General features: G+C 42.4%; 1 protein-coding gene across 1 annotated transcript in view; it reads right to left on the bottom strand.

Annotated features, from left to right (window-relative positions):
- LOC309545285 (pancreatic secretory granule membrane major glycoprotein GP2-like) overlaps positions 1-20,074 on the bottom strand; it is a gene marked incomplete at both ends in the record, with an annotated part of 51,629 nt that extends 31,555 nt beyond the window's left edge. Inside the window, 3 exons of the mRNA XM_082244423.1 lie at positions 6,768-6,976; positions 15,959-16,048; positions 20,026-20,074. Coding sequence (XP_082100549.1) covers positions 6,768-6,976; positions 15,959-16,048; positions 20,026-20,074 — 348 coding nt within the window. The remainder of the gene's footprint in view (positions 1-6,767; positions 6,977-15,958; positions 16,049-20,025) is intronic.
- Positions 20,075-22,386: the final 2,312 nt, after the last annotated feature.

Below are 22,386 nucleotides of genomic sequence, written 5' to 3'. Positions count from 1 at the left end.
TTTTATGTAACGTTTTTTTAGCGCAATGGTTCATTAAGAACAGAATTTCAGTAAAAAACGTAACTTTTTCACACCGGCTGAACCCACATAAGCGGCCCCTGGGTGTGTGGGCCTTTACACCAAACGGCTGCATATTTGCAACCCTGCGTAAACCACTTACTGTGCTGAGAGCGCGCTCCCAGCACAGTAGCTGGTGGTTACCAGAAAGCTCCAGATGTATACTAGCGATCGAGAGCTTTCAGATCTTGTACCCGCTGTGACAGCCAATTACAGCGGTCACATGACTCGAATGTCAGCCTCCGTCTTCGGCTTTTAGAATCCTTAAATTGCCGGGAAATGGGAAGTGTTAATAAAGTTAATTGTAGGGCAATGAGGTTGTGCCTAGTACAGCAGTGACAAACTGTTGTACCCTAAAGTTTCCATGGGCAAAGCTGTAAAAGCCCCTATAGGTCATCCCTTTTAGAGTTAACCATGAATAATGGAATAAGAATTGTTCTCATTCTGGTGTGTGTGGCAATCTGTAACATTGGTAGCGGAATTGATGCTTTCACACATAGGTGCCCCAGTCACATGTCTTCACGTTTGTATGCGCATATTTGTGTTCACACAAATGTCTTGGGTGAGGGAATTAAAGGGTTGGGTGTATTTATGCAGAGGACAAAAAGTCCCCTATGTGATACTTTTTTTTTTGTGACAGGTTCTTCTTAAATAGACATCGTAAGGAGACCCCTGAAGTCTCACCTGCCCTCCTTTGAAGCTAATGGAGTGTGAATCACGCTCAATTAGCTTTATCCCTGGCCACAGTGACTAGGAAAAGAGACAGAAGGACCCAGAAGTGAAATTTTACACGTTGCATCTGGGTTCTTCCTAGGTTGGGAAGATCAGTGAACGTCCTTCCTTCTACCTGATTTTAAATATTGCTCATGTTGTGTATGTCTCCACGGTGCCACATCCCGAAAAGTACAAGACCAAAAAAGGAAAAGGGTTCCCCTAGGGGTGGGACTTTTTAGGCACCAAAGTATAAGACAATCAATTATATAAAATCAATTCTTTATTTTATTAGATCATACAAAAAAATATAAAAACATAGGGCAAGCTATAGAATACTTCACAGCTAACAGTCGGATTAAAGACCACACGACCCCTGGGTTTGAACCCGACGCGTTTCGGAGTCTCTTGGAACTCCTTCCTCAGGGGTACCTGCTTGCTCTTTTTGCCGGACACACAGGTCTTGTGAGGGACTCCCTCCCTCTGTGAACGTTTCTCTGTTCTACCAAAGATCTGCTGTCTCTTTGGGGTTCCAGCTACTCCTACCCAGCCTCCAACTGAGACTGGTTGGCACATAAACTCTGAATACCTAGGATCCTGGCAAAAACCTTTTTCATCTTAAAAACGGCACTCTCTATGGACAACAGTGATATGCTGACCATTTGTTTTTAAACTGTGCAGGCAGGCCATTCATACTTACCACCACAGTGGATTATACCACCCTCCAAGGGTACCCCTGAGGAAGGAGTTCCAAGAGACTCCGAAACGCGTCGGGTTCAAACCCAGGGGTCGTGTGGTCTTTAATCCGACTGTTAGCTGTGAAGTATTCTATAGCTTGCCCTATGTTTTTATATTTTTTTGTATGATCTAATAAAATAAAGAATTGATTTTATATAATTGATTGTCTTATACTTTGGTGCCTAAAAAGTCCCACCCCTAGGGGAACCCTTTTCCTTTTTTGGTCTTTTCCTTCTACCTGATGGCACCGACCATGCAGGTGCCAGATCTGTCGATAGGAGCTGGGGAAACATGCCGGGGGCATGAGTGGAGGAGGAGATGAATGTTCCCAGGGTATTGAAGAATTTGCTGTAGAAATATCATACAGATGTATCATCCGATTGGGCGCACCGTGCTGCAGCAGGCAGGGTTTCAGTTAGTACTCTAAATGCAGATTCCCTGTTTGCCTTTAAACAGACCCTGTGTTAAAGCAGACACTGTAATCAAATTAAAAATCAAAATCGGATAAAATCACCAAAAAATCAAGTATTTTAACCATTTCAATATCGGGGACTTTTACCCTCTTCCTCCCCAGGCCAATTTTCAGCTTTCAGCTCTGTTGCACTTTGAATGACAATTGCGTGGTCATACAACAATGTATCCAAACAACATTTTTAATTTTGTTCACACAAATAGAGCTTTCTTTTAGTGGTATTTAATCACCACTGGGTTTTTATTTTTTGCTAAATAAATGAAAAAGACTGATCATTTTGAAAAAAAAATTTGTTTTTCTTTGTTTTTGTTATACAATTTTGCAAATAAATCATTTTTCTTTATAAGTTTAGCCAAAACTGTATTCTGCTACATTTTCTATGTGAAAATAACCCAAATCAGTGTACAGTAAAACCTTGGTTTGAGAGTAACTTGGTTTAAGAGCGCTTTGCAAGACAAGCAAAATTTTCAAATAAATTTTGACTTGATATACAAGCGATGTCTTGATATACAAGTAGCCTCAAGTCACAGCGGAGTATAAAAGAGAAGAGAGGCGCCTCTAAGTGTAGCAATATGGTTAAATTTAATGAAGGTACAACATTTAGCAACTCACATGGTTGATGATTGGAACAGGCACATCTAAGGATGCAGGCATCAGGGGTAAAGCTGTCCACATAGACCGTCCTCCTCACCGCCATCTACGTCATCCCTTCCATGCTCCCCTCACTTTCAGATCGCTTTACTGCAGGATGGTCTTCCCAGTCAGGATTACAGACTGGCAGCCGGCGGTGCAGAAGATAGTCTATGTGTACAGCTTTACCCCGGATGCCTGCATACTTAGATGTGCCTGTTTTATTCATCAACCATGTGAGTTGCTAAATGTTGTACCTTCATTAAATAGAACCATATTGCTACACTTAGAGATGCCTCTCTTCTCTTTGATACTCTGTAGCTCCTGCTGGATTTTGCTTCCAATCCCCTTATGGAAGCAGCTATTTGTGGATGGACATTTTATGGTTACACAACCTATCGCAATGCTATAATCTTTTTATATGGACTATAAACTGAAGGGCTTATGAATAAATGGTTGTGAAACGAATCATCCGAGTTTCCATTATTTCTTATGGGGAAATTCGCTTTGATATAAGAGTGCTTTGGATTACAAGCATGTTTCCGGAACAAATTATGCTCGCAATCCAAGGTTTTACTGTATATTATTTAGTCTGTAGGAAAGTTATGGAGTCCACAAACTATGGTATATATCTGAAATTTGATCAATTCGGATGTACAGATGGCTTATCTCATTTATCAAGGCCCTAAAATGCCAGGAAAGTAGAAATACCCCTCAAATTATCCCTTTTTGGAAAGCAGAAATTGAAAAACCTTTTTCACATTTTTTTTTTACATACTGTCACCAGTGCAGTACAGCTTGTTCACACAACTGGTGTGTTGGTGATCAGAGACATTGACTGGTGAAAGTACGGGAAACAAAAAAGTTATAATTTTTCTTAATTTTTTTTAATTAAATTTTTCCTCTTTTTTTAAGATTTTTTTTAACACACTGTGACCAGAGCAATAAAATGTTACCATCATAACATTGTATTGCTCTAGGGAAGTGATCAGATTTTTTTTTTTTTTTTACACATTATGTTCGTTAATAGCAGTGCATTGCATTGCTATAAGCAAGCATGTTACTGAATTTAACTAATTCATTCAGTCTGTTTTGTTGTGATAGGCTGTGATTGGTCAAAGCTAATAAAATGGTACAGATGGGCTGTGATTGGCCCTGTCTGTACCATGTAATCAAGTTGAGAAATCACAGCTAGCAACACAGTTGTACACATTGGATGGCATGAAACAAAAGCCATCCATTGTGTACAACTGTTATGTGACCTGCTGTGATTTGTCATGGCGGTCACATCAGTCACATGGACATGGCCGGTAACAGGTCGCGCCGCTGCGCAGCCCCACGGCTGTGTGAGTGCCGCTCCCTGAGAGGATGTCATATGACGTCCACTTAGGATAACTAAGCCACCGCCCAGCCATCATTTGTCTATAGCCTGGGTGTTAAGTGGTTAAATGCTTACCTTTCCTTAAACAATTTTTTTCCACTTGTAATGTGCATTTGAGTTTGCTGGTAAATTTGACCAACCAGGAAAAGTAAATTCTTCAGGAGAGCCACAGTTCCCCCTCTGTCCTCCCAAGTCATAGCCCTCTCCTCTCCTGGGAGTGTCAAATTACTGTCTGAGGTGACCCAGCTCCTCCTCCCCTCCCTATAAAACTTTTATACACTGGGGGAGGAGTGAAGACTTGAGTGACAGCTCTGAGTCTGCTTGGGCTGCTGACACCACATCCAACATGGTAGCACCTAGCAGCAGTTTAAGGGTCTTTGGATGCAAAAGGGGCTTTTACAGGTAAGCATTAGAGATGGGCTGAACACCCCCCGGTTAGGTTTGAACATTGCAAACGTTCGGGACCGCACACTGAATCCTATTAGTCTATAAGACCCGAATTGAAAAAATCAAAAGTGCCCATTTTGAAGGCTTATATGCAAGGTATTGGGAATACAAAGGGTATGGGGGTCCGGGTTCTGCCCTGGGGGACATGTATCTATGCAAAAAAAAGTTTTAAAAATTATCATTTTTAAATGAGCAGTGATTAAATGATGCTTAAAGTATTATATAAAGTTTAAATATAGTGCCTGGGGCGGGGGTCCCCTTAGTCTGCCTGTAAAATGGCGCATCTGTACCGTGTATAGAACCTGCTGCAGCAAAAATGACATTTATCAAGAAAAAAAAATGACGTTTAAATAGATTTTTCCTGCAAGCTTTCTTATTTTGTGAACGGCTTGGGGAGCCAGTCTGTATGATGAGGCTACAATTTAGTGCACTCGGAACAAGATTAGAGATTTATTTGGGATAAATTCTGTTGTCTTTTTCACAGACTATGGATAGAATTAACAGATGCTGAAAAATTGGGCTTTGGGTGTTTGTGGTACCTTCACACTATAACCCTATAGAGGTATTGTGGATGAAAGCATGAATTTGCCTTGCTGTAAAAAATTGAAAATATATGCCCCGGTCAAACAATGGCAGAAAAAGTGGTCCTTGGGTTTTAATTGTGACCATGACACCTATACCAAAATATGATTTCAAGATAAAATCAAGATAAAATCAACACTCACAAAGCTAGGCAGCTTAGTCTTGTAGAGATTCCACATCCCAAAAACACTTAATCGGCGATATCAGCGTCAGGGGCCTGATAGCGACTGCTAATCCAGGAATGATTCATTTTAATAAATGTCAGCGGGTCAACGGAGTCTGTGGACAGATGCGCTATTTCTACTTGTCACAAAACCTCCGGCAGCATTGAATGCCCATTTGGAAAGCATGCTTGATGCAGGGCAGCCCAGCATCTCAATTGCATACTGGGCAAGTTCTGGCCAGTGGTCTATTCTCATGACCAAGTAACCCAGTGGTTTGTTGACGGAAAAGCTCTCCATGTCTTTTTTTGCACCTAGATAATCTTCCACCATATGATGCAGGTGCTGCCGGTGGGATGTGGAAGCTGGCAGCTGTGGGCCTCTAGGACTAAAAAAAACTTAGAAATGCATCACTGAGGCCACCCCCTTCTCTACCGCTCCTCCTTTGACCAACAAAAGCCTAAAAAGTAGCTTTTCCATAAGACTATAACCTACCAGAATCTGGAAACGCATTACATAAACTCCTCTTTAAGGTGTCCTCAAGATTTTTCCTCCCCTGCTCCCTCTGTGGGGACGGTATGAGTTCAGAGACTTTCCCCTTGTAACGGTCAAGGAGGGTTGCCAACTAATAATGATCCTTCTCCTTGATGCCACAAATTCTCAGGTCCTTTCGCAGGGTTTGAAAAATAAGGGAGCCTATGCCCCGCAAGTTTGGCAGGAGAAGCAGAATCCTCAGGGTCACTGAGGATTACAGTATCTGGAACTGCCTCCTCCCAGCCACGTACTACTCCTAAGGGTTCTGGGGACAGACAGGAGTGGCTGTGGACAAGGAGACAGAATTAGCCGCTCTGGCAGCTGGTGGACTGCGCACTAGTCTCTGCTTGGGTGATAGAGGATGAGGATTATTTAGTAAATCCAATCCACCACCTCCACTGCATGCTGTGGATGGATAGCACAGGCAACATCACAAAACAGAGAAAGTTGTGCCCTGCCTGAGGTCAGATCACATCCACCTTTGCCTGGGGACACAGATGCTTCTGGCCCCCCTCACAGTTCAATGGGAATGCCTATCTCTCCTTGGGCTAAGTCATCATGACTTTCTCCAATCATGGCTCTGATGGTGCTCTGTGCCCTGATCAGGCAAAGCTTTCATTGCTTCAGCCAATCAGGGCTTAGAATGCATTGTTGTCGTTTGGTGGGCCGAACAGCCAATGTTCAGGTTGAGCTTTTGCTCAGCTCGAACTGTTCGCCCAACACTAGTAAGCATTCCTAAAATATGTTAAATGCATATGTAAATCTTATAGGAAGAGTGTTGTTAAGATGAATGATCTGGTGACAGGGTCTCTTCTAGAAATACCTGGTGGTGGCAGGGGTTCTAACTCACAGGGTGGAATTACTATAAAAGCTGCTCTTGTTTTGGGTCTGTGACTCTCACGAAAATGACAGATGCAGCCAAGCAACAGTCATTTTGGGAGGACTGAATGTTTTATAATAATAGAGTTTACTAAAGTTTAATGTGTCTTTTTAAACTTCATTTGTATGTATGATCTTCTATAATACACCACCAAATGGCGTGGCTCAAACTTACAGTAACAGTGTTGTTGCAAACATTATTTGCTAGTGAGTTGTGAAAAACCATCTGGGCAGTGTTATTCACAACCTCCCTGGTAGCCAAGCATGAGGAGTTTTGCAGAGTGATATCAGATGTGTTGTAACCATTTGCTTCTAGCCAACACTTTGATAAATATACATTTAGATTTCCTCCATCGCAGGTAATCGTTGGAGCTGGTAAGCCACCTGACAAGACAGAAGAAAATGAAAAAAAAAAAAAGTATTTTAAAGATGACAATGATAATAACATATTTGTGGAAAAAAATCCCTATATTTGTGCATGCAACTTTGTTTTGCTACGGGTTGGTGCACACATTTTTACCTTTGTATATAATGATTGATAACATTCTTGAAAAATAACAGCTTTTAAATCTCTTGTATTATGCAGTAAAAAGGGTTTAACACAGGGCCAGATTTCCATCACTGAAACTGTAGGCAGACAGCTTGTGGTAGAAAAAATAACTTCAATAGGATCACTTTTTTTTTTTATACACAACACTGTGTGGGGAATTCAAAAATAGTGTCTACTGCCTGCTGTCAATCACAAGAGAGATCAAACAAAACTGATTTCGAGACTAATCCCTCAGTTTACCAATTAGACGCTGCTCACAGTTAGTGTTGCTAGGAGGCTGACAGCTCTGAAGCTGACAGCATCCTTGACAGCCATTGACAGGTGGAAATATATTGTTCTGCTACACAGTGCACAGAGACAGGCACTCTGCTGGTCTCTGTATGCCAACTTACAGTTGGCATACTTATGAGAAATCCTAAAGCCTTTTTAGTTTAAAAAAAAATGTAAAAAAAATCAGCACAAGGAACATTTCTTACTATCAGTCTGATGTGTCCCTTGTGCTGCTTTTTCCTGGTGTACTATAAAACCTCCTCCTCCGATTAACCCCCTCCCCAACCCCACCGTCATAAACTTGTGGTACAGTAGTGGTTAATAGTACTCATCAAGAATGACGTCTATGCCCACTCTTTCCTCCCTCTCCTCCATTCATAGAAGCTGTACTATAGCTTTCAAGAATGAGACCCAATCTAATAATGGAGCACGGACCGATGAATAAAAGGTCCGTCTCCTCCATTCATAGGCTATTTTGCTTTCATAGAAGTGATTGTACAGCTTCTAGTGAACGATGGGCATAGTTGGCACTTTTTTTTTTTCTGGCTTACTTTAGAAACCGACATGGTGACAAATTACATCGCATCAGACAATCAGTGTCAGTCTATAGAGGTAAAGACAAACAATTAAACTGAAAGGGTAACTCCACTTTTATGAAAAAAAAAATAGGAAATAAAAAAATATATAATTTAGTGTATACATTTGTGACACAAGGCATATTGTAATTGAATGTTATTAAAAAATGACCTTTCCTTTTCAATCTACAGCTCTGTAATTTTCTGAAAAATGCAATGCAATATGGCTACCTGGAGGTGTTCTGTACACAGAAAGTGTACAGAATGCCCCTCAGAATCATAATTTCCTTGTGTGATTGGCTCACTGATTTTCCCAGAAATTTGCACTAAGATACAAATCAAATGTCAGGCATCCCCTGCAACAAAAATTGCATTTTTTTGTAACATACTCCCAAAATGAAATAATGTCTAAAGGGATGCAGGCCCAGCAATTTGTCCTCATTGGAGCCCTGCAGGTGCAGCAGCTGATTGATAATTAAGAAACCACTCCCATTAGATTCACTTTCCCACACGGACTCAGACAAACACACAAGGATTTCTTCAGAATAATAAAAGATAGGAATCTGCAGCAAAGTCTGTTAAGATCCCCGCAATGTACATAGAGCACCCAGAGGGGAATGTTTTTTTCTCAACAAAAGTGGAGTTACTCTTTAAGCTCTCATGCATTACACTACAATGTGAATCATCAGTCCCACATCTCACAGAGGGGTTTTCCGTCAGTCTCTTATACGAGTCTGCAGTTTGCTAGATTTTCTGTATTTTTTGTTGTAGGTGTAGTCAAGAGAAAATGATCGAGGAAAAGATAAAGGAAGAAAGAAGGAGAATGTAAATGGGAGAAAGGGCAGAAAAAAAAAGGACAGGGGGCAGGGGTAAATGAAAAGGATCAGGGGCCAGACCGAGCAGCTGAAGGACATCTCCTGCTTTAAAAAAGTGTAAAATTATGTTGAGTGCCGGTTCACATATATCACATATATATCATATATCACATATATACCAGAATCGGATCGCAAGGGTGTTCACACCTATGCGATCCGATTCCTGTCTGAGCTGACAGTTCTCACTGCGGTATGCGAACTGATCTGGGGGTGTTGTTAACTTTGTATTGACACCCCCCAGCAATTCGCATATGGCAGTTTGAGCTGCCTACGAGTCTGGTGTGATGCAGGAACTCAGTGCATTCGCAGGGTTCCCACATCGCATATGTGTGAACCGGGACTGAACCAATTAGTACTGAAGGAATTGGCACTCCTGATTAGTCCCTTGGTTCTATTAACCCCTGCATTGGAAGATTCTGCAGCAAAGAAGGGAAGCAGGGAGCGGAGGAGAACGTTTTTAACTAAACGAGGAGCCACAGGTACAAGGGACACATCACATGGATAGTAAGCAATGCCCCTTGCGCTAATTTTTAATTTTTTTTTTTAATAACTTAATTTAGGCTTTAAAGTCCTGAAAACAGTATAAATGTTGATCAGTTTTGTGAGAATGATTCATCTTTTGCCAGTGTAATTCCTTTAACGAAGCTATTTATAGCATGAGAGTTAAAGGAAATAATTTTTTAAAAAAACCCTTTGAAAAACTCTGTAATCACTTTAGAAATGACTTAAGGCAATGCAAGACAGGAATTTTTTTTTCTTTAAAAAAAAGGGAAGTTCAAAAGTGTGCTAACTTGAAAAATGCCGTCTTCTCTTGAAGCAAGCCTGCTATGCGTAAGGCAAGATCATAGTGATGTAGAGCAGGTTGGAACACTTTACAAATCACTTTTATCTTTTAAATCTCTATGGCAATTACAGAGTAATCCACAGTAACAATAATACCCTTTTAGTTATCTCCGACACAGAGTGCAACCTATTAGGCTGCATGGAGTGAGAGAGCTCAGCACTGGCCTGTGTTTGGATAGTGCAGGAAATTGCTGAACATAAATATAATATAGTTGTTCAGTTGTTCATAAATATAATATATCAGTTGTTCAGGAACTACAATTCCCATCATGCCTAGTCATGTCTGTGAATGTCAGAGTTTTACAATTCTCCATGGGATGTGTAGTTCCGCAATAGCTTGAGGGCCGTAGTTTAAGGATCCCTGTATTATAAGAATGTTCGAGACCAGTGTTTCTCAAACTTCTTTCAGTCAAGGCACCCTTTAAAATTATGGACAATCTGGAGGCACCCTCCAAAATTAAGGACAGTCTTGAGGCGCCCCATTCTAAAATGTAAAAACTATTCTGATAGTTTTACGCAATGCAGCAACATCCACACGTAGGACACTCAACATTAGAGGTGATTTATTCTTCCAAAGCAAATACACTTTTTCAAACTGGAACTGACTAGTATTCCAATGTTTCTCTTCTCCCTTAATGTTTCTCCATCACTTAGCAAATGAGACCCCAAAGCTGATGGAGAGAGGCAAGGAAGGGTCAAACAAGGATTATATACAGGCAACTGACATCCTCCCTATCAACTTATGATGTCATTGGTCATTAGGTGTTTCAGCTAGAAGGTTGTAATGTGTACAATGAAAACCTGTGGCTTTGTGCAACTAAAAGGCAGGTTTCATCCACTCACCGGCTTGTATACAATTTTGGGGCAATTTTTAGGTATTTTTCCAAGGCACCCCTGAAGAAACCTCAAGGCAACCTTGTTTGAAAAGGCTTTTCTAGACCAACGTTTCTCAACTCCAGTCCTCAAGTACCCCCAACACGTCATGTTTTCAGGATTTCCCTCAGATGAAATGGCTGTGGTAATTACTAAGATAGTAAAACTGATCAAATCCCCTTTGCAAAATAATAGAAAGCCTGAAAACATAACCTGTTGGGGGTACTTGAGGACTGGAGTTGAGAAACATTGTTTTAGAACAGCCTTTTTCATCAGGGTGCCTTGAGGTTTCTTCAGGGGTGCCTTGGCAAATTGCCTAAAATTTGCCCCAAAATTGTATACAAGCCATTGGGTGGATGAAGCCTGGAGAAACTTTGTTCTAGACAACGTAATTGGTACAAACAAATGTGTAACTTTGACTAATTAGGGTGCCTCCGCATAACCAAGAATCTCAGTAATATGATTTCTTCCTATAGGCAGTCTTGCTAAGTGGTGGTAGCCACTCTCAGCTGTATAGATTGAGGGCCTGATCATACCAGAACATTAGTTGTTAATGGTGCCCCAAACACGTCTAGCAAACGCAACAGGTTTGCGGCCACCAAACTGCCTGGGCCCACAGTACCAGGCAGCTTTGTGCGACACAATTTTTAAAAGTAGTGCTTGCCCAATTTTTTTGTGCATTTTGCAGCCCATTGAAATGAATGGGCTATCAAAACCGGAATGCTCAAAAACACGCTCAATCTAGTGTGAACTGGCCCTTAGAAAGAGCGGTGAGCATCTCTTTATTAGAAATGCTCTCTGTATTATAGTAAGATTAATTTGATTTAAAAAAAAAAATTAAAAATGGGATACAATATGGTGTGCTTTAGTCATTCTTGTGATCCTGGTAGAAACACTCCCTAAGACCTCTTTGAAAACTATACTATAGATAAACAATACAGCCTGCTCATAACTAAAAAAAAATGTAATTGAACAATGAAAAAGCTGAAGCACACAGATAAAATCACCACACTGTTGTAATCTTCCTATAAGAAAGTTCACAGTGTTAGATGGACAGAGCTGTGTAGTGCAGTAGACTTTGACTGATCCTAGCCCTCTGCTCACCACACCATCCCTTAAAGCAGGGATCCCCAAACTACGGCCCTCCAGCTGTTGCGGAACTATACATCCCATGAGGTATTGTAAAACTCTGACATTCACAGACATGACTAGGTATGATGGGAATTGTAGTTCCTGAACAACTGGAGGGCCATAGTTTGAAGACCCCTGCCTTAAAGGCAGTGGCGGCCCGTGCATAGGGGGCGCCAGGGCGCCACCCCCCCACCCCTAAAAAAAAGAAAAAAAAAAAAGAAAAAAAAATTACAAAAAGAACAAATAAAGTTTTGAAAAAAAAAAAATTGTGTTCGCTGGTACACCGGCCTATGTGGTGGCTATGGGGGGGGGGGGGGGGGTTTACGACCCAGAAGAGGCGCCGATTGGCTGCCTTCTGGGGGCGTAACCTGGGCGCAAGTCATTGCGCTAGGACACCCCCACTTTCCTGATATCCTGGCTGTGATTGGTCCAGTCTACAGCCTGGACCAATCATCATCCAGGACATCCCATGGCCCCATGCTGACCCCGCTGACGTTGCGTGCGTCAGTCACGCTCCCGCACCGACTGGAGTGGACACTGGACTGGACGCGGTGGACGGATGGTCACGGCGGGAGTGACGGCGGCACCGGCATTGCAGAGAGCAGAGCGGAGACCGGAGAAGAGGAGAGGGAGAAGCCGCCGTGACTCACAGATAAGTGCACTGCTCTGTCGGGCACGCACGCATTGCTCTGCATTGGGGGACATGTATACTTGTGGTCACTGCACTGGAGGCACGCACGCATAGCTCTGCATTGGGGACATGTATACTTGTGGTCACTGGTTGCACTGGAGGCACGCACGCATAGCTCTGCATTGGGGGACATGTATACTGGTGGTCACTGGCTGCACTGGAGGCACACACGCATAGCTCTGCATTGGGGGACATGTATACTGGTGGTCACTGGAGGCACGCACGCATAGCTCTGCATTGGGGGACATGTATACTGGTGGTCACTGGAGGCACACATGCATAGCTCTGCATTGGGGGACATGTATACTGGTGGTCACTAGAGGCAGCACGCATAGCTCTGCATTGGAGGACATGTATACTGGTGGTCACTGGCTGCACTGGAGGCACGCACGCATAGCTCTGCATTGGGGGACATGTATACTGGTGGTCACTGGAGGCACGCACGCATAGCTCTGCATTGGGGGACATGTATACTGGTGGTCACTGGCTGCACTGGAGGCACGCACGCATAGCTCTGCATTGGGGGACATGTATACTGGTGGTCACTGGAGGCACACACGCATAGCTCTGCATTGGGGACATGTATACTGGTGGTCACTGGCTGCACTGGAGGCACGCACGCATAGCTCTGCATTGGGGGACATGTATACTGGTGGTCACTGGAGGCACGCACGCATAGCTCCGCATTGGGGATATGTATACTGGTGGTCACTGGCTGCACTGGAGGCACGCACGCATAGCTCTGCATTGGGGACATGTATACTGGTGGTCACTGGCTGCACTGGAGGCACGCACGCATAGCTCTGCATTGGGGACATGTATACTGGTGGTCACTGGCTGCACTGGAGGAACGCACGCATAGCTCTGCATTGGGGACATGTATACTGGTGGTCACTGGCTGCAATGGAGGCACGCACGCATAGCTCTGCATTGGGGACATGTACACTGGTGGTCACTGCATTGGAGGCACGCATGCATAGCTCTGCATTGGGGACATATACGCTGGTGGTCACTGCATTGGAGGCACGCACACATAGCTCTGCATTGGGGACATGTACGCTGGTGGTCACTGCATTGGAGGCACGCACGCATATCTCTGCATTGGGGACATGTATACTGGTGGTCACTGCATTGGAGGCACGCACACATAGCTCTGCATTGGGGACATGTATACTGGTCACTGCATTGGGGACATGTATGCTGGTCACTACATTGAAAGGGGGCATTTATACTGGTCACTATATTGAAGGGGGCATGTACTGTGGGGTTTGTGCTAGGGGCCTGTACTGTGGGGTTTATGCTAGGGGCCTGTACTGTGGGGTTTATGCTAGGGGCCTGTACTGTGGGGTTTGTGCTTGAGTTGTTTGTGCGGGGTTTGTGCTTGAGGGGTTTGTGTTGGGGGGGGTCTGTACTGTGGGGTTTGTGCCACTCTCAGTCCATGTATCCCATAATAGAATGTCTCTCACAGTATATCCCATAATAGGGCCCCTGTTCCCTATTATGGGATATACTAGTACTGATGGACCCCTTAATATGTGATATATTGGGAGAATTGGTTCACGCAAGCAAAATACAGGGGACAAAATGGGTGGAGTCTATAAGGGGTGGGGCTTCTGAGAAATGGGAGGGCTCGAAATGGAAGGGCGGGGTCTTGCGCCCCCCCATCTTAAAACTTCACCAGCCGCCACTGCTTAAAGGGTAGCTCCACTTTTGTGGGAAAAATATTTAGCAAATAAAAAAAAAATGCATATAGAGTTACAACACAATTCATATCCTAATATTGTTAAAAAATACATTTCCTTTCCAATCTGCAGCATTGTAATTTTCTGTAAAATGCAATGCAATATGGCTACCTGCGAGGCATTCTGTACACAGATGGTGTACAGAACGCCTCCCAGATATGTCATTTCCTGCTTGTGTGATTGGCTTACTGGTTTTCCCAGAAGTCTGCACTAACATACAAATCAGATTTTGAGCATCCCTTGCAACAAAAATGTAAGTTTTGCTGAGATACTCCCACAGAGAAATCAGATCTAAAGGGATGCAGACCCTGCTGCTTTCCTCATTAGAACCCTGCAGGTGCAGCAGCCGATTGATAATAATAAAATCACTCCGATACAGATTCACATGGACACAGACAAACAAACAGCTATTTCCTAAGACTAACAAAAGCTAGGAATCTGCAACAAATTATTTTATTTTTTTTTAAAATCCTTGCAATGCACATAGACCAAGCAGAGCAGGGATGTTTTTTTTTCTAAACAAAAGTGGAATTACTCTTTAAGCTTTTGCCGACCACGTAACTCATATGTTTGCCAGCAGGATGGGTGCGCCTTAATGCCCACATGCTGCACATATGCGTCCATGAGGACCAAGGTTTCTGTGCTGAGAGAGTGTCAAATGGCGCTTTTCCACTGCATGGAACCGTAATGGTTCGGCACGCTTTTGTGCTTTTCCACTGCTGGTACCGCATGGTATAGGGTCGGAACGGTTCAGTACGGTATGGTATAGGTTTGCTTTTCCACTGCATGGAACCAAACGGTACAGTACGGCTCTGAAAAAACAGTACCTACTCGATTGTGGTTCCAACAGGTACCAAACTGGTACCATATCCCACAATCCTTTGCATGCAGTCACTACTAGCCACTGATTGGTCAGAGAATCCCACCCACCCCGTTGTTATCCCACCCACTTAACTTTAGTACTACTTTAGTGGAAAAGCAAACCTATACCGTAACGTACCGAACCGTTCCAAGACCGTACCATGCGGTACCAGCAGTGGAAAAGCAAACCGGGCCAAGCAGGGCCGAGTAGAGCCGAGCCGGTACGAGCGGGTACTTGCAGTGGAAAAGTGCCAAAAGACAGCTACTAGTCTCTGGTAATGAACAGGCTCCCATCATGTGACCACTGAGATGGTCAATCAGGGCCGCTGATAGGGGGGGACCACCAGCCCTCTTGTAGGGGGCCCGAGCACACAGGGGGGCCCACACAGAGAGGGGGATTAGTGATGGACAACAAATACAGAAATCTTCCTCCAGCACCTGAATCTGATCTGTCCCTCTCCTTGCTATCAGCTTTTATCTGTTGAGAAAGAGACAGTTGTCCCTCACTAATCCCCCTCCCTTGTGCCCCCCCCTCCCAGCACTTATCTCTGCTCAGGAGTTTATTTGTAAATTGTAACTTTGTTTCTCTCTCTCTGTCTCTCTGATCACTGAGCTCCAACTGCACAGCATGTATATTTTTCTCATCTCATCTTTTTTATTTAACATAGTTTTGTTTTTAGATTTAGCAGGAATTGTGCGAGTTATGTTATATTTGTGTCTGATAATAGTGATTTTTGTTGTAATTTTAGCTAAATATATCTTTAATATTTTCTTGGGGGGGGGGGGGGCCTGCCAGGTAGTCTGTACGGGGCCCCGCGATTTCTAACAGCAGCCCTGTGGTCAATCACTGTGATCAGGTGATCAGGAAGTCTGTCCTGCCTCCCAGTGTTAAGACCCGATTATAGGATCACAGAGAGGCATTGGGAATGAGAAAAGATTTGAATGCATACTATACCTGAACTTGCGTAGGCGGTTGAATTACATGAGCAAGCCGTATTACTGGCGTTACAAATCTCGTCTCTAGCACAATTACAAACTGCGGATACTATAAAGGGACAGAAAAAAAAACAATATGAAAGGATATATTTCAGGATTTTTAATGATGTTTCGGTATTCTTTTGATCACCAATAATAAACTTAAGCTGCAAAACGTTAATATTAAGGGATCTTTTACTTGGTCTTTCCAATCTTTCCTAGTCATGCTTTCCCAGATATTTACACAAAAGTTGTAATTTTTCTGATTATCTGAGTGGAAACATAGCGGAGGGCCGTTCCTTGGATGACTAAAGCCTAGTACACTCTATTCGTTTTTTCCATTCAACCTAGCGGGCTGATCGAAAAAAAAAACTGAAGAGCTCGGGACTAACTATGCAATATTAGTACAGCAATCTCCCCCCCGCTGAGCTATTGTATTCTGACAGGGGGACTGCCCCCCCCTCCCTGCCAAAAAACACAGGTCAGTGCTTTCAGCTATTGGCTGAGAGCGATGATCGGATGCCGATCGGCATGGCCGGCTCCTGTCAGACCAGCTGCCGTACACATGGGCCAAATTTCGGGCGGTTTCTATAGAAATGGCCGATGTCACCTGATATTTGGCCCATATGTACGCCCCTTTAGTGTGACCATTCATGAACAGATGTCTTATCAAATATAATAAGAGACGGTGAGACATCTTGGAGTTCTTTATCAAGTCATTTGCTACTAGGACCTCCTCTTATTAACATTGTGATTTGGTCGGTGATAAGCTTAAAGCAACCCTTTACTTAGTCAAACTTTATAGAAACTGCTGCCAGCTTGTAAACACCTCAGTGGTGAATAATCAGTGAACAAAAACTCAAGTCTGTCCACTTAGACCCAGTTACACCCAAAAGGATTACCCCACTTTTCCTTCAAGGCCTACATGCCAAAGACACCATGCACGTGTCTCTAATCACCACATACAGTAGTGGGCAGAAGGATTAGCTAGAGGAGGTCTTAGCTACTGACTTTTTTTTTAAAAAAGTCAAAATTTGCATAGCGGTTATAGAGCTGTTTTAACCACTTGCCGACCGCCGCACGACTATCTACGTCGGCGGTCAGCCCCTCACAGGCAAACTAACGTAGGGCTACGTTGCTTGCTTGTGAGGGTCTAGGGAGCGAGCGCGCGCCCCCGGAGGCGCGCTCCCGCGTGGTCACGGACCCCCCCGCGCGTGTGACCAGCGGACCCGATGTCCGCCGGCCACTCTGCGATCGGCGGGGGAGAGGGAGAATGTCAGGCAGCTTGTGTAAACAAGCTGCCTGTCATTCTCCTCGCTGCAAAGACACTGATCACATGGATCTACTATGTAGATCCGTTGATCAGTGTCCTTACAGCTGAAGCCACAGCCAATCACAGTAGAAAGCACGCCCCTAGGGACACACACAGCCCCTCCCTCCCAAATAAAGTTAACCCCTTCACTACCAGTGTATTTTTACAGTAACAGTGCATATATATAGCACTGATTACTGTAAAAATGTCACTGGTAACCCCAAAAGTGTCAAAAATGTCAGTCAAGGGTCCGATCTGTCCGCCGCAATGTCGCAGTACCACAAAAAAAATCGCAGATCGCCGCCATTACGCGTTAAAAAAAAAACCAACAAAAATGACAAAAATCTTTCCCTTTGTTAGTAAACGCGATAACTTTTGCGCAAACCAATCAAAATACGCTTTTTGCGATTTTTTTTACCAAACATAGGTAGCATAAAACAAATTGGCCGAAAATGTTAAAAAATTTTGATTTTTACATTTTTTTGGGGGGGAATTTCATATAAAAAAATGTGAAAAATATTGTTATTTTTGCAAAATTGACGCTCTTTTTTTGTTTATAGCGCGTGATCAAAAAATCGCACAGGTGATCAAATACCACCAAAAGAAAGCTCTGTTTGTGGGAAAAAAAGGACGCCAAATTCGTTTAGGTACAGCGTCGCACGACCGCGCAATTGTCCATTAAAGTCACGCAGTGCCGAATCGCAAAATACCCCCTGGTGGGAATGGGGGTAAAATCTTCCGGGGCTTAAGTGGTTAAGGAAGGACAGAGTGCATTAGAAACAACTGATGGAATAAATTAACCGCTATGTTAACATGCTTGAGCAATGGAAACTTTAAAGTTTACCTAAAGGCAAGACTTTTTTTTTTTTAGTTTTAGATAGAGTGGGGGCGGGATTTTTATACATCTGTAAGTTTTTATTGTTGTCTGTGCCCCCGTTTGGTATATTCACCATCTGTATTTGTCCTGTTTACTATTATCATTGAAAGTGAAATTAAATTAAAATCCCAAATTTTGGGTGTCCCCCCAAACAGTAATAGAAGGGAAATCCTCCAATGGGGACACTAGTTATGGTTGACCTATGGTGACACCCCAGGATTCCTTCACTTTGAAGGGATTTTCTCTCATTTCCTGGTTTGACAGGAAGTGAAGAGTAATCTCCCCAATGGGACACAGGTGGCAAAAAAAAAACAAAAAAAAACAAACTGAGGTTTCTCTATCTAAAAATGAAAAAAAAAAAAAAAAGTTTGCCTATAGTTGCCTATAGTTCTACTTTAACTTGTTTTGCTGTGGGGAAGGAAAAATGCAACTTTTATTTATAACTTATAAGGTGAATGTGCCTTACCTCCTAGAGTCAGTTGTTTTTTTGCCATACCAGGCAAATATTGCTCTTTAACCACTTGCTGACCGCGTAACGTACATTTACTGCGGCAAAGTGGCTCTATTACGTGAAATCACGTACCGTAATAAGTGCCACTGATGGCAACTGATAGATGGCACTGATAGGCAGCACTGATGAGGAGGCACTGACAGTCATTACTGATGGGCACTGATTGGCATCTGTGATATGCACTGACAGGCATTACTGATGGGCACTGATTGGCATTTGTGAAGGGCACTGTTTGGCATCTGTGATGGGAACTGATTGGCATCTGATGGACACTAATTGGCATCTGTAATGGGCACTGACAGGCATTACTGATGGGCACTGATTGGCATTTGTGATGGGCACTGATTGGCATCTGTGATGGGAACTGATTGGCATCTGTTGGGCACTGATTGGCATCTGTTGTGGGTACCTCTGATGGGGGTTTCGCTGATAATCAATGCACTGATTATCAGCTCAGATCCCCCTGTTAGGAGAGCCGCTGATCTGCTTTCCTCTACTCGCACCTTGTGAGCGCAAATTGAGGAAAGCCAATTACCGCCACTTCCTGGTTACCGCTGTGATTGGTCACAGCTAATCACATGGGAAAGAGCCTACGTCATAGGCTCTTTACCGAGATCGGATATGCGGTGTGTCAGAGCAACACACCGCACCACTAATCGCTGCTCTGCGTGCCCCAGGGGGCCATCATTCTGCTTTAGGCCAGGTGGAACATGGTTAAGGATTAATAGGCTGCAATATATTCCATTTTTGGTTTCGGGTTTAGATACACTTTAAAGCACACGTGTCATCAGATAAGTATGTAGGCTGCTGTTGCCGAGATCTCTATTAGTGAATAGTAGTTCCCTGGTTGTAATACCAATTGAATATCACCAGAATTGGGCTTTAACTCTTTCTGAGTCACTGACCTGTAACACATATGGAGCTAAGGACACTCTTTGCAGCATGCTTCTTCTAGCTTTGTGGCTTGGATATAATGAAGCCAGACACAGCCAAGTAATTACAATTTTCAGAAGTATGTCAGCAATAGTCATTCCCTTACATCTCTATTTCTAGGTCTTTATCCACTATGCTAAAAGAAGGAACGGAATTACCCTCATGACCTAATTATTTGGGAAATCCCTACTTTTTTATACACGACATAGCATAAAAAAGCTGCATATAATGTAATGCAAGCAAGTTAAAACTATTTTAGAACTGCAATGCATAATTTATGAGTATTGTTTAGTTTAATTTAGTTAAATCAAACTGTATGCCCAGCCAAAAAGTTGTTTCCTTTGTTTTAATTAGAAGAGGGGAAGGGTTCGAACCCCTGTCAGGTTTAAACATGTAGGAAAAAGCATTACTTACCTAATCTGAAAACACAAAATACAATGCAGAGTCCTAGAAAGGTCTTCATGATGAAGAGGTGACCTAATAGAAATAGAATATGAATAAGACACCAATTTCTGTCTCAGTTACTATTTAAAGTGTATTTTTGCTTTTGCAGCCTAATTTGGATAACATCTCCTTTATATTGGTTACCTTGTGCATGCCCCCATTAACATAGCATGCCTTAGAAAAAAAAAATTAAAACCGGCTGCTTACTTTTTTGAGTGTTTTTCTAATGCCTAAAATATCTACCTTGCTTTCCCCTGCTTTGTAATAGTTAGGAGGGGGCTGTGGAGTTAGGTTTAACATTATAAGCCCTGTCTGTACTGTGCTGGCAGATTTCATTATCGGTAGGGAAAAAGATTTCCACAACATCTGTCCTAACAAGGGGGTTAAAGATCTTTAGATTTGGGTTCTATTTGGGTTTTATTTTTATTTCTATTTTTTTATATATTTTTTCCCTTTTATTAGTTTAATTAGATGTCTTTTTTCAACCAGACTAAAGGGCCATACACACTATAAGATTTTCTGAAGACTTTTTCCTTCAGATTTACCTTTTCTATGTAGTGCAAGGGCCTGCCAGATTGCATACAAATTGAAAGTGTTTAGGTTTGACCTCATATTATCTGGTTTTGGTAAGTCTAAAGGAAAAAGTCTTCAGAAAATCTTATAGTGTGTATGGCCCATTACTATGTAACCATGTAACTATGTTCTGCATTATATGTTAATGCACTTAAAAAAATGTCCCTCACTTTGTCCCTTATCCTTACATTGCCATCTACTCTAAACAATAGGTACTGCCCAGAGGATTGGATGTATAAATCCACTCCAAAGATAATAAATAAAAAGGTATAAAACATGGTTTTAAAAATGAGTTTTAAGCATGATATGTAAATGGGAACACATACCAAAAGATAATGGGGGTTTCCCAAATTTGTCTGCAAAGGTGGAAATACACTTTAAGCAACTCAATCTATAAATGAAGGGCTTATGGTCCATTTTATACATATGCTTGATAAAACAAACAAGACATCTATTATTGGGTGCTGATCTTTTAATAATTGATTGTACATTTGATGTTTTTCAAAACAGTCCTAAAGATAAATATATATATTCTACATCATTATTATGCAAATTGTGTCATTAGTATATAACATGTTTAGAAATTTTCTTTAGTTCCACAAGCAGCTGTTTGTGAAATCCACCTGAATAATACCAATAGTTTGGTCAGTCAGATGACAGATGCAATGTACTATAAATACTTTAGAGCCTGAAATAAACTACATTTGTGGTGTAAGATCTTTTAACATGCTTTTAAGTTATTCATTTATGTTGGAGGAAAAATAGATAGTTTGTTGTTAAAAAAATTACAAATATTAGATTACTAGTATTAGGTAACTTAGTATAGTGTAGGGTTCTAATTTACTGTGAGGATATCTGTATTCTGACTTAGAAATCTGTGCCTGTGAATAAGCGGTGGGAAAAAAAATAGGTAATTGCAAGCATAAATCCTCCTGTCTTGCAGGTAAACCCATGAATACCACTCCACTGGTAAGTGCTGAAAAGCTGAAAAGTTTGAAATATGCCATATGATTTCTAATAATTCTTACATTTTTTTTCTCTTCTCTTGTCTTTTGTATTATCATTATGCAAATGTATGCCTCTTATTGGACATTTTAGATCACCCCTGAGCTTCTTGAGGAAGTTAATCACATAAAGCATTGAACACAACCTCCTCTATGTATATCTACACATGAACAAGTGTTTTGGACCCAGCTGGGCTGCAATAAAAGTGTCTGATATATAACAAACAATATATACAAATAAAACCCAAGCAGAGAGAGAATCAGGGGTTGGCTCTCAGGGTCATTGATATACTGTATGTTGCATTACTCTATATCAGTGGTCTCCAAACTGTGACCCAGGGGCCAGATGCGGCCCTTTGCTTGCTTTTATCTGGCCCTTGAGGCACTATTTCATCCACTGGTAACCAATAATGGAGCTTAATTCCCCCCACTGACAACAATGAAGGGACACAAATGCCCCCACTGACACCAATGAACAGGCACAATTCTTCCCAATGACACCAATGATGGGGCACAATTCCTCCCAATGACACCAATGATGGGGCACAATTTCTCCCAATGACAGCAAAAAATGGGTGCAAATAATCCCACTTACACCGATGATAGGACACAATTTCTCCCAATGGCACCAACAAATGGGCTCAATTCATCTCACTTACACCAATGGTGGGGCATAATTCCTTCCACTGACACCAAAGAAGGGGCATTATTTTTCCCACTGATGTTGGGACCTTTTCTACTTCCAATGGCCACA

Source organism: Pelophylax lessonae (genome assembly GCF_965119305.1).
Source record: "Pelophylax lessonae genome assembly, chromosome: 2".
Taxonomy (NCBI): Eukaryota; Metazoa; Chordata; class Amphibia; order Anura; family Ranidae; genus Pelophylax; species Pelophylax lessonae.
This window is presented reverse-complemented; position numbering and strand designations above follow the sequence as displayed.